Source organism: Dipodomys ordii, unplaced genomic scaffold (genome assembly GCF_000151885.1).
Source record: "Dipodomys ordii isolate 6190 unplaced genomic scaffold, Dord_2.0 Scaffold11, whole genome shotgun sequence".
Classification (NCBI taxonomy): Eukaryota; Metazoa; Chordata; class Mammalia; order Rodentia; family Heteromyidae; genus Dipodomys; species Dipodomys ordii.
Genome location: NW_012267227.1, coordinates 2,491,819 through 2,505,046, shown reverse-complemented (window position 1 = coordinate 2,505,046; position 13,228 = coordinate 2,491,819). Strand labels below are relative to the sequence as shown.

The 13,228-nt window shown below is 51.7% G+C and overlaps 2 protein-coding genes across 2 annotated transcripts in view; one reads left to right on the top strand and one right to left on the bottom strand.

Annotated features, from left to right (window-relative positions):
• Rasl12 (RAS-like, family 12) overlaps positions 1-246 on the bottom strand; it is a 13,743-nt gene extending 13,497 nt beyond the window's left edge. The window contains exon 1 of the mRNA XM_013009917.1: positions 114-246. Coding sequence (XP_012865371.1) covers positions 114-246 — 133 coding nt within the window. The remainder of the gene's footprint in view (positions 1-113) is intronic.
• A 5,390-nt stretch (positions 247-5,636) lies between these two features.
• Kbtbd13 (kelch repeat and BTB (POZ) domain containing 13) lies at positions 5,637-7,013 on the top strand. The gene has a single exon (XM_013010089.1). It carries the CDS (start codon positions 5,637-5,639, stop codon positions 7,011-7,013), a length of 1,377 nt encoding a protein of 458 aa, XP_012865543.1.
• Positions 7,014-13,228: the final 6,215 nt, after the last annotated feature.

Genomic DNA, 13,228 nt, shown 5'->3' with positions numbered 1-13,228 from the left:
CGCGCCCAGCGCCTTTTAAGGCCTGCAGGATCCCCCCCCTCCCCATGGATAGCCTGCACCCCGCTCCCAGAGCACCCCGGGAGCGCAGGCCATCCCTGATCCTCTTCCCCTACTCTCCCAAGCGTCCCCAGGAGACAATCGGGGTGGGGGGCCAGGGTTGATCGGAAGGGCCTTTCCAGCCTCCTCCAGGTCTCTGCCCGTCCACACAAGCATCACCCCATCCTTGGTGGCCACCAAGACCCCCATGCCTCCTCCTCCAGGCAGCCACTGAGATTGACCCCCGGGGGGGGTGAGGGGGGGCCTGGCCAGTATGGGCTCAACTCCATGAACCCCAACTCAATCCTGGATTACAGTTTCTCCTCCATAGGAACGAACCCAGTTGTTGTTTGTGGCTGCCTGTGTAAATGGGGTGTTTGTTCTAAAATCTGGCGCGCGCACACACACACACCTCTTGCTTACAGCAGATCAGAGATTAATGACGAAGCTTGGGGAGAGGCCGGTCTCCCCCTTTTTTTAAAAATTCTCTTTGAGAAACTTGGTCATCGGGGTCAGGGTTCTTGGGGTTTGTGTCCTCCCCGTCTATAAATATTTCCACCTCAGTCTCCTGAGTGCTGGGATTACAGGTGTGTGCTACCATTCTGAGTGTTAGTTCCTGTGTCTAAACTACTGGTAGATCAGCAGTTTGGTCTGGTGATGGTCTCAAGAGAGAGAGTTCAGCCGAATAATGATTTAAGACCAGTTTCCACATTTCTATGGCCTCATCTCATTTGTTAGGCTGTTTTACGACTGTCTTTAATAGCTCACTTTGTTTCCGAGTCACATTTCCCTGTAGTTTTGCATCCTGGTCTATGGGCAGGTGTTTGCCTTGAACTCTTGCTCAGCTTTTTTTTTTTTTTTCCTTCCAGTCCTGGGGCTTGAACTCAGGGCCTGGGCACTGTCTCTGAGCTTCTCTGTGCTCAAGGCTAGCCCTCTACCATTTGAGCCACAGCACTACTTCTGGCCTTTTCTCTTTATGTGGTACTAAGGAATCAAACCCAAGGCTTCATGCACACGAGGCAAGCACTCTACCACTAAGCCCCCTTCCCAGCTCTTGCTTGGCTTTTTAACTCAAGGCTGGTGCTCTATCACTTGAGCCACACTTGCATGTCTTGCTTTTTGGTGGTTAACTGGAGATAAGAGTCTCAGGACTGTTTCTGCTCAAGCTAACTTTGAACCTCAATCCTCAGATCTCAGCCTCCCTGAGTAGCCAAGCTTACAGGTGTGAGCACAGCTCCTTTTCTGACAAATGCAGTTGCTTTTTCTTAAAACCCAGACTAACCAGATGGCAGCAGCAAGGAGACAGAGGTGGATTCTAAGCCTGGGGACTGCCCTTAGATTACCTTGATGTTCCGCTGACCTTGATAGAAGCTAAGGGGGGGGGCAGGCCACCATGTTTTACAGGATGGGCAAGATGACCCTTAGTTCCCTTCTAATCCAGACATGATTTGATCTGGTGACTTGCTGTTACTCAGATCTTCAACAATCACAGCTGAAGGCTCCATCCGGCCATTGTTAAAGTCTCAGGCTTGGAGAGTTCACCTGCACTGTCTTCAGGCTACTGTTCATCCCTCAACCCCAAATTGATCGTTGTAGCTTAAAGGGTCTTTACTGTGGGACACAGAAACAAGCTACTCACGCTTCTGTGTCACAATTCATCTTTCTCTGTGTGTGCTAGTCTCAGGACTTGAACACAGGATCTCAACATTCTCTCTTGGCTTTTTCTGCTCAAGGCTGATGCTCTACCACTTGAGCCACAGCTCCACTTTTGGCTTTTTGCTGGTTAATTGGGAATTTGAGAGCCTCATGGAATTTTGATCAAGCTCTTCAGATCTCCGCCTCCTGAGTAGCTGGGATTACAGGCGTGAGCCAACACACCCAGCATTCCTCATCTTTAGAACGGGGAGAATAGAAGATTTATATCGATAATGTGGAAGAGTCCCATCCAGAGCCACTCCATAACCCAGAGAAGCATCTTCTAGACCCTCCTAATTCCTTCCACTTTAACTCAAGCAAGGGTTATGTTAGGACAAACAATCCATCTTCCTCCATAATCCATCTTCCTCTGGTAAAGGACCCTCAAGCAACCAAAATATGGAAGCTATACCAGTGAGCCCAACAGTGGGCATACAGCAAGTGCTTAATAGATGTCTCTGGAGTGAACATTGAGGCATAGCCAGAAATGGCATACAGTAGCATCTTTCTTTGGTGCTTGAACTCAGGACTTGAGTGGTGTTCCTGAGCTCTTTTTTTTTGTCAAGGCTGGTGCTTTAGCACTTGAGCCACAGCTTCACTTCTGGCAGGTAACTGGAGATAAGAGTCTCAAAGGACTCTTCTGACCTGGCTAGCATTGAATTGTGATCCTGAGATCTCAGCCTCCTGAGTAGCTAGAATGACAGGCATGAGCCACTGGCACCCAGCGATCGTAGGGGCTTTTGATCCTGGGCCCCTAACTTGTAGGAATCCCCAGAATACTGGAAGGGAAGGAAACCCAGCCTCTGTCCCAGGACAATCTCCAGTCACCCAGCCTTTGTCCAGAAGGATCCCCAACTCCAGTCTGATGAAGAAGGCCTGGCCTTTTCCACCTATGTGGACCTGTGAGGCTTTCCTGATACCCGATGGTTCTAGGGTGCCAACTCCCCTAGGAGCTACACTAGGCCTAAGGCTCTTCTTTGGGACCCCTCAGTGATGATACTGCTTTCTGGAGTCACAGCATGACAAACTTCCCTGACATCAAAGCTGAGCAGGGCCTTACATCCTGCTGGAGGGGGGGATCTGTCTCTCATCTGTCTCTCATCTCATCTGTGTCTAAAGGCCTAGAGTCTGACCCAGACTTCTGCCTGGGGTGGGGGTGGGAACCCCCACCTTGCACAGTATGTGGGGGGAGGGGGGCAAAGTGGAGAGGGAGGTTGGTTGGGGGGGGGAGGGATGGGGGTCAGGCAGGGCCTGGGAACTCCGTGGGCTGCCCGCAAGCCAGGACTGTTCCTGGTCCTCTCCAAATCCCAGGGGACCCCCTCAGTGTGTCTGCGAGGAGGAAATGCTCCCCGCCCTGAGGCAGGCCACACCCACTGGCGCCCGAAGGGGGCGGGCCCCGAGGGCGGAGCTTCAGAACCAAGGCCTCCTATTGGGTGACTCCCTTCCTTACTGCTTGGCCCGCTGAAGAAACTGGGTGTGTGCTTGAGTCTCTACCCACACGGAAGAGGGGCTGGGGCTGGGGCTGGGGGAGATCAAAAAGCAAGCAGAGAGCAAAGTCTGGCCAGGAAGCCTTTGGGCTTCTTCCACCACCTCCTGCTCTCAGGAGGACACGATGGCTCCATTTGGTTGTGTCTGGCAGTTATTAAGTGTTAGGGAACAGAAGCGAACCATGACCCCAGGCTTGGGGCTGTGATTACTCAGCCCTGCCTTCTCTCCTTGGGTCTCCCAGAAGCAGCAAGCTTAGTGGGGGTGGAGAGGCGCCGCCAGACTGGGCTGGAAAGCAGGTCTGAGGTCAGCAGACAGGGTCCAGTTCAATGCCAGCTGCCCCTCTCCTCTCTCAGACCACCTTCTTCTAGGAGGTGGGAATGGCCAGGGAACTCAGCCTACACTCAGGGGCTGGCACTGCAGAGCACACTTGTGGTACCTGCTGCCTGGACCTTCCAGGCCTTCTCAGGCAATGTTTTGGCCTCAGAGAAGGCAAGAAGCTGGCAAGAAGACCTGGAATAGGACTCATGAGACTCTTGTCCCCACCCAACCCCCATCTCCTTCTCCTCTTCCTGCCTGGTCCCAAGGGCACAGCATTTGAGATATTTCTGGCAGCTCTCCTGCAGGCTGCTCGCTTCCCAGGCTCACACAAGTGGCCCCACATCCCAGACTCTTTTTTGATGAGGTGAACTGTTGTAAGAGTTTCCTAGTTGGGGGCAGCGGGGAGCATTCTGCTGTTTGCAAATGTATCTATAAAAGTCTATCCATTAGGCTGGGAATGTAGCTTGGTGGTAGAGTGCTTGCCTAGCATGCATGAATCCCTGGGTTTGATTCCTCAGTACCACACACACAGAGAAAAAGCTGGAAGTGGTGCTGTGGCTCAAGTGGTAGAGTGCTAGCCTGGAGCAAAAGAAGCTCAGGGACAGCGCCCAAGCCCTGAATTCAGGCTCCAGGACTGGCAAAAAAAGAAAAGGCTACGTAGACATGTTCCTTAAGGAAGAGGGAAAGTTCATCTGCTCGTCTCCCACTTTCTGCCTGGTTATCAAGTGCTACTCTAGCTTCCAGAACAAGGCAGAGCTGGCAGCCGATGCCACACATGTGGCTGAGATCTGAGGATCACAGTTTGAAGCAGCCTGGGTAAGAAAGTCTGTGAGACTCTTATCTCAGTGATTTTATACACACACACACACACACACACACACACACACACACACACTATGTGTGTGTGTGTATATATATATATATATATATATATATATATATATACACTAGGGAGAGGGTGGTGGGGAGGGAGAGAGAGTGTGTGTCCTTGGTCTTCAGCTCTATATTTGCCTTTTTCCCCTCAAGGCTGGCACTCTACCACTTGTGCTACAGCTCCACTTCCAGTGTTTTGCTGATTTACTGGAGTCTCAGGGGCTTTTCTGCATGAGATGGCTTACAGGTGGGAGCCACTAGCGCCTGACAATTTTTAACAAATCTTGACATTGAAATTTAACAGCTGGGTCCAGGGGCGGAGCCTCAGCCCAGCCTCAGAACTGAGCCTCCACTTGGATGACCTGGCTGATGAAGGAAGGTGGAAATTGGGTGTGCAAGGGTCATTATTAAAAAAAAGCCCTCCTCATCCACAGGCATGTGATTACCTGAGGACCCCCCCCCACACACACACTTTTATTCTCCCAAGATCCAAAGCCACACCACAGCAGAGTGGTCAGGTCCAGGTTCCTTTTCCCAACCTATATCAAAAATTGCTTCCACATGCTTATTGGATACTCACCTGCAGGTAGAACTGTTACTCTTCCCATTTTCCCCAAAAGGAAACTGAGGCAGGAGCCCGGTTTCGCTCCCTGGTTTCACTTCCCTCCAACCCATGTCCGTCCTACCCTTCTGAGCTGATGGCTGACCTCTTCCTTAGAAAGACCCAGGTCAAGTCACCTGAGCCTCCTGGAGAACACGAAGATAGTGTCCCAGCTCTCTGACTGGTTCCATTTTTCAAGAGGAGGAAAGCAGGCTTCAAGTCAGGGACTTTGGAGTCCTTGCATTCATGGTGACACCCCTGGCATGGACCAAGTGACCCGGTCTGGCTTTACCAGTAGCCCATGCAGAGCCCAACAGCAGGCAGTAATAGCTGACCAGTAGATGGTTGCTCTATGATCTGTGTCTTACAGGTGTCCAGAGGTCCTCTGGGCCCGTGGCCATCCACCCTTCGGGCTGTCAGATCACATGAGCTGGTCCTATCTTTAGCTAGGGAAGTATTTATATCCCCTAGGGAAGTTTATTTTCCCCCCCACTGTGTGTGTGTGTGTGTGTAGGGGGGGGAGGCCCCCGAGTTCATAGCCAGGCAGATCCCGGAGGTGTTCCTCCCCCCCAGCCCCCCATACACCCCTACTCCCAGCCGTGGCCTCCTCCCCTTCTGATTCACCATGCCTCGGGACCCGGGGGTCGCGGTGCAGGTGTGGGTGGACGGCCAGCTCTTCCAGGCCGATCGGGCCCTGTTGGTGGAGCACTGCGATTTCTTCCGCGGTCTGTTCCGCTCGGGCATGCGGGAGGCGCGCGCCGCCGAGGTGCACCTGGGCGCGCTGAGCGCGGGCGGCTTCGGCACGGCGCTGCGGGTGCTGCGCGGGGAGCGGCCGGCGCTGGCGGCCGACGACGAGCTGCTGCAGGCCGTGGAGTGCGCCGCCTTCCTGCAGGCCCCGGCGCTGGCGCGTTTCCTGGAGCACAGCGTCACGTCGGACAACTGCGTGCTGCTGTGCGAGGCGGCCGCCGCCTTCGGCCTGCGCGACGTGTTCCACGGGGCTGCGCTGTGCATCCGCGACGGCGCGCACGAGCTGCAGGCCCAGCTGGCTCTGCCCGAGGCCCGCGACTACGTGGCCACCCTGAGACCCAGCTGTTACGTGGCCCTGACCACGCACACGCCCGCGCCGGGCTTCCTGGAAGACGCCTCCCGCACCATGTGCTACCTGGACGAGGAAGGGGACGCGTGGCGCACGCTGGCCGCGCTGCCCCTGGAGGCCAGCACCATGCTGGCGGGCGTGGCCACGCTGGGCAACAAGCTGTACATCGTGGGCGGCGTGCGGGGCGCCAGCAAGGAGGTGGTGGAGCTGGGTTTCTGCTACGATCCGGAGGGCCACACGTGGCGCCGGTTCCCCAGCCCGCACCAGCCGCGCTACGACCTGTCGCTGGCGGGTTTCGACGGCCGCCTGTACGCCATCGGCGGCGAGTTCAACCGCACCCCGGTGAGCTCCGTGGAACGCTACGATCCGATCGCCGGCGGCTGGAGTTTCGTAGCCGATCTCCCCCAACCCGCCACCGCCGTGCCCTGCGCGCAGGCCCGCGGCCGCCTCTTCGTGTGTCTCTGGCGACCCGCCGACACCACGGCCGTGCTGGAATACGCCGCGCGCGCCGACGCCTGGCTGCCCGTGGCCGAGATGCGGCGTCCGCAGAGCTACGGCCACTGCATGGTGGCGCACCGCGACTCGCTCTACGTGGTGCGCAATGGTCCCTCCGACGACTTCCTGCACTGCGCCATCGACTGCCTCAACCTGGCCACCGGCCAGTGGACGGCGCTGCCCGGCCAGTTCGTCAACAGCAAGGGCGCGCTGTTCACCGCCGTGGTGCGCGGCGACACGGTCTACACCGTCAACCGCGTGTCCACGCTGCTCTACGCCATCGAGGGCGGCATGTGGCGGCTGCAGCGGGAGAAGATCGGCTTTCCCCGGCCTGGATCCCTGCAGACTTTCCTCCTGCGGCTGCCCCCCGGCGCTCCGGGACCTGTGGCCACCCCTTTGCCAGAACTGTGATCCTCCTACTTTTTACAGGACAGCCTCTTGAGTTTTCTTGAGTCTTGGGGGGCCTCGGTGGCGGCTGGAAATGCCTTTATCTTCTCCCTCCTGTGGAGACACTCTGTGTGTGGAAATCTGTCGAAGCAGATGGTACTGAGCCCTTCCGTCACAGTGGGCTTTGTGGAGAGCTGGTGGGTAAGGGAGGGTCCTTTGGGAAAGGGGCAGGGGGCGGGGAGGTTAGGATTTGAACAACCCCAGGCTTTGTGTTTGAATGGGCCAGTAATCAAACACAGCTAGGTGTGGGTGTAGGGAAGGTGCCAACCAAAACTCTCAGTCAGTACAAATTAAGCACTTAATGTGAGCCGGAGACAATGCTAGACCAAAGGAGAGTTTGTAGTGGCCACATGGGGTAGATCAAGCTTAGAGTCTAGCCCAGAACGACTCAATGCTGACCTAACAGGGAATGACAAAGAGGTTTCCAGTGCTGCTGGGTGCAGTGGCTCACACCTGTAATCCTAGCTACTTGGGAGACAAACATCAGGGGATCTTGATTCAAATCCAGCTTGGTTGTAAAAGCGCTCAAGACTCCATCTCAACAAATGATAGGCGCACCTGTCATCCCAAGTTACAGGGAAAGCACAAGGGCTGGTTGCAGTGACTTGGGTTCCTGGCATCCCAGCAACAGAAGGAAGTACAAATAGGAGGATCAAAGTCCAAGCTGGCCCAGACATATAATAAGATTCATCTTAAAAATAACCAGCACAAAAGGGGCTGGTGGAGTGGCTTAAGTGGTAGCACACCTACCTAGCAAGGCCCTGAGTTTTAATCTCAGCACTGCCAAAAAGAAAAAAAAGAGATTTACACATGCTCCATCCACAAAAGGTCACAAACAATATGCTGCCTTAAAATAAAATAAAAAAAACTCACCCACCAAAGAAACTACTAAAGTAACCAGCAGAGTAATGGAAAAGGGGGAAAGAGGAAAGGTAAAATACGTTACTCCAGGAAGAAAATTATAAAAAGTGAGGAGAAGAGACAGGATGAGTCTGGAAGAGGAGGTACAGATTATGGAACCTGGGAGGTCAGAGAGGAAAGATGGAGGAAGGCGGTAGCAGATGGCAATGGGTCTGCTTTAAGAAAGAGCTTCTACAGCAGATAAGGGCATTTACAGAGGGGAAAGGATGGTTGCACTTGCAGCAGACAAAATTGAGCTAAGCCTGAAGTAGGGCCTATGGGACAGCCCCACATGGAATGTTGGTAGAGAGCCCAGGTGTAAGCCTGTAATCCATACCATCACACAGCTTGGCGGACTGTTCATTTGACTTCAGGTAACTCAAGATTTAAGCTCAATCCTGTATATCTCCTCAGTTGATTCCTTCCTCGACAGTCTACAGGTTCTGTCTCCAATAGAGATGGGACTTAAGTCTCTGCTCCTGCCATTCCTTGAGCCTGGAATGCCTTTCCTCTTCCTCTCTCTCTCTCTCTCTCTGTGAGCTCTATACCCATCTCTCTACAGGACTGGCTGATCCCTTGGCTGCCTGCATTGCTCATTGGTTCCCTGACTGTGATGTCATTCTGTGTTGTGTGTATATAGCATACACATCTGCAGATAGTAAGGGCAGAGGTTCTGTGCTGAGTTGGGCACTTCACTACCTGTGGAATGAACTGATGAGCTCTTGGAAGAATCAGGCCTTCAGAGCCATGAGTTAGGGAGCTGTTGTGGACCTTCAGTGTGAGACTCTTGTCCTGTCTTGTGAACAGATGTCTGCCTAACTCTTGGGCAGACATTTCCATATGGTGCTGGTCTCCATCCTCCAGGACCTGAGGCTTTGGGGAAGAATATCATCAGCATAGCATGTACAGCCTCATCTCCTGACCCATGTGCCAACCCTGGAGGCTGCTGCCCCTCAGAACCCCAGGAAGCTATTTTTTTGGTTGTGGGGCTTGAACTCTGGGCCTGGGTGCTGTCCCTCAGCTCATCTCAAGGTGAGCTCTCTATCACTTGAGCCACATCGCCACTTCTGGTTTTCTGAGTGATTTATTGGAGATAAGAGTCTCATGGACTTTCCTGCCCAGGCTGGCTTTGAACCTCTATCTTCAGATCTCAGCCTCCTGGGTAGCTAGGATTACAGGTATGAGCCACTTGGCTCCCAGGAAGCTTTTAACCCCTGTGGTAGCCTAGTCTGATGAGTCTCAACAAGACTTAGAGTTTGACTTGACTTTGACAGAGACTTTGAGTATTGAGCTAATACATGAACAGATCTCTTCTCTGGACCCATTATAGTCTTGCAAGAGATGAGGGCCTCCTCTATGTGTCAGATGAGGTATGGAAAGCTCAAAAGCTACCTGGCCAAAAGCCACACAGCCCAGCAGAATCCCTCACCTGTGCATTTGTCAATATATAATTTATACATATATATTTATATATACAATTATATATATATATACATATATATATATATAATTGTCAATGTTAACTGGTTTATTTGGCTCATTGATAAGGGAACCAGAATACCAAACTGGTTGTAAAGGGCTTTGGAGAGACAGGAGATGTATGTATTTAATGAAAAAAGAAATGCTGGAATAAGTTTGCTACATTAAAGATGAAGCTGGTTACTGTCTTATTGGGTCAATAAAACCATCTTTGTGGGTCTTTCCTAGAAAAAAATGCTTTACTTTTTTATACACATGTACATACACACTACTTGTGCATGCCCCACGAGTTAGCATAGGAGGTCAAAATGGCTAGGAACTAATCCATAGTAAATTTTTGAGTGTGTACTGGTACTGGGGCTTGAACTCATGACCTCATGCTTTCATTTGGCTTTTTTTGAGCCAACATTTTGTGCTCTACTATTTGAGCCACATCTCCACTTCTTACTTTTTTTTTTGTCGGTCGTGGGGCTTGAACTCTGGGCCTGGGCGCTGTCCCTCAGCTCTTCAGCTCAAGGCGAGTGCTCTACCACTTGAGCTACAGCGCCACTTCCGGTTTTCTGGTGGTTTATTGGAGATAGGAGTCTCACGGTCCCTCCTGCCCAGGCTGGCTTTGAACCTCGATCCTCAGATCTCAGCCTCCTGAGTAGCTAGGATTACAGGCGTGAGCCACCAGCGCCCGGCCACTTCTTACTTTTTGCTGGTTAATTCTAGGTGAGTATCTACAATTACATGTCTCTGCTTGGATTTGTCTTCAGGCTGGCTTCAAACTGGGATCCTCAGATCTTAGCCTTCCAAACAGCCACTGGTGCCTGGATAATAGTAAATTGTTAAAACAAAAGAAGGCACATGGCCCTTAATAACTCTTCGCTGTTCAACTCTGCCCCAGAGTTGAAGGCATGCAATCCTCCTCTGGCCTTTACTTACACACACACACACACACACACACACACACACACACACACACACTTCACTTTCCCTCCCTCCCTCCTCCCACTCTCATTCCTTCCTTCCTCCCTCCCTCCCTTCCTCCCTCCCTCTCTTCCTTCCTTCCTTCCTTCCTTCCTTCCTCCCAGACATGAGGCTTGAACACAGAGACTGGGCGCTATCGCTGAGCTTTTTCACTGTTTTCACTGAAGGCTAGCATTCTAGCACTTTGAGCACCACTTACAGTTTTCCAGTGATTAATTGGAGAGAAGAGTCTCATGGACTTTCTTACCTGGGTTGGCTTTGAACTACAATCCTCAGATCTCAGCCTCCTGAGTAGCTAGGATTACAGGTGTGAGCTACCAGTGCCTGGCACACACATTTTTTTTTTCTGGCTCTCCACTCTGAGACTTCTGTTAAATATTGCAGGAGTCTTGTGATTTTAAGATTCATCTACTCCCAAGCTCTCAATCTACTGAACTCGGTTCCACTGCACTTTTGCCTGCTCAGATGGGCCTGCTAGATTCCTGCACCTTAACCCAGAGCAGCAATTTCTTAGATGTCTTTTTTTTTTTTTTTTGGCCAGTCCTGGGGCTTGAACTCTGGGGCTGGATGCTGTCCCTGAGCTTCTTTTACTCAAGGTGAGTATCACTTGAGTCACATCACTACTTCTGGCTTTTGTTGAGTACTTTATTGGAGGTAAGAGTCTGGCTTTGAACCATGATCCTCAGATCTCAGCCTCTTGATTATAGGCATCAGCCACCAGTTACCTGGCTTGAGATGTCTTTTGTGCGTAGTAATGATGCCATACAAGTTTCCTATTGCTGACTTATTTGAATTTTGAGACTTATTAAGTCTATAAAGTCTCAAAGCTTGAGACTTTAGTTTATAACACCATTGCTTCCTTCTTTAAAAAAAAATTAGCCAGGTGCCAGCGTCTCACACTTATCATCCTAGTGACTCAGGACGCTGGGATCTGAAGATCAGGGTTCAAAGCCAACCTAAGCAGGAAAGTGTGTGAGACTCCTATCTCCAATTAATCACCAAAATCTGGAGATGGAGTTGTGGCTCAAGTGGTAGGTCGTTAGCTGCGAGCAAAAATGCTCAGGGACAGTGCTCAGGCCTTCAGTTCAAGCCCTAAGACCAGTACAGATAGCAAACAGACAGACAGACAGACAGACACACACACACACACACACTCTGTCCCAACCCAGAGGCTGCCTATTAAGTCCATTCCTACACCCCCACTACCTAGCCTTCTACAAATGTTCTCCTTGACCCTGACTCCATGGCCGGACACCACATGCTCTTTTTCCCCTGGAACTTACCTGCTCCCTTCCCTGTCTTCTCTGAGTCTGTTGGGACAGAGAGAGTCATCCTAACGGGAAGTTGAGCAGACTCACTGCACCTCCACAGTGACCTGTCAGGCAACTCCTCACCACTCCAGTGAAAGCACAAGGTGCCTTCAGGACCTTCCCGGGGCCCATTTCCTTCCGGATATCCTTTTATCTCTCCTCTCTGGTCTCTGCTAGTCTTCAAACAACAGGTACACTCCCAGCTCTAGGTCCTCTACCAGACACGCCTGCCTCCTGAAGCCACCAGGCTCGCTCCCCACACCCAAAGCCCTTGGCCCCGATGGACCTTCATTCTGATTCCTTTTCTGTCTTCTCTTCTAAAATCTATCTACTTCTCCTCTCAGCTTTCTTCCACCCATTTCTCATTTCTGTTTCTCCCTACCAGTGCCCATCATCCTCCATATCTTTCTTCCCTCCTAGGAACATTTGAGGTCTCGGCTGGGCACCTGTAATCTCAACTACTCAGGAGACTGAGAGCCAAGGATTAGGGTTTGAAGCCAGCCTAGGCAGAAAAGCCCATAGGACTTTACTCTCCAGATAATCTGGAAATGGGGCTGTGGCTCAAATGGTGAGATGCCAGCCTCGAGCTAAAAGCCAAGTGAACATGTGAGACTCTGAGTTCAAGTCCCAGTACTAGTGTGAAACACACACACACACACACACACATACACACACACACACACACACATTATGATCTAGGAGAACAAAGTCTGTTGTTTTGTTTTTCATTTCTGAAGATGGAACCCAAGAACTGGAGCATGCTAAGCAAGCACTGTGTCACACACAAAAGAGTAGGGGATTAAATATTGTAGAATGATGAGTGAATGGCGTTAAATGACATCTATTGGAAGAACAGATGAGGGAATCAATGAAGAACCCCTCAGAAAGGCATACGCTCAGAGTTAACCTGTGGTTTACACCTGTAATCCCAGCTACTCAGGTGACTTGAGATCTGAGGATCACAGTTAGAAGCCAGTCGGGACAGGAAACTCCATGAGACTCTTATCTCCAATGAACCACCAAAGAGCCAGAAGTGGAGCTGTGGTTCAATGGTAGAGTGCTAGCCTGGAGACAAAAGAAAAAAAAACGAAGTTCAGGGGCAGTACCTAAGTCCTGAGTTCAAACCCCAGGACAAGTGGAAAAGAATGAACAGTGTGCATTTCAGGCAGGGCTGTGGTTGGGAGGAAGCCAGAGATCAGCTCTAGGGCATCCCCTCACCCCCTGGGAAGGGCAGGCTGAGAACTTCAGACCTGACTTCCCTTCCCTTCCTGGGAATGCTAATCACCCCATGAAGAATTGCTCCTCTTGGCCGTGGAGTACACACAGGACTGTCTGTTTATTTTCCTTTGGCCCAAAGCAGCTGGGCCTCTTTTTCATCCTAATTGCTTGGCTTCAACTTGCTGTCACATCTCAGGAACAAGGGCAATCTGCTGTGCTGGTGGTGGGAGACAGCGCTGTAGGAAGCCCGGCAGCTCTGAGCGCCCATTAGGGCCACAGGGCCGTGGGACCTGGTGGAAG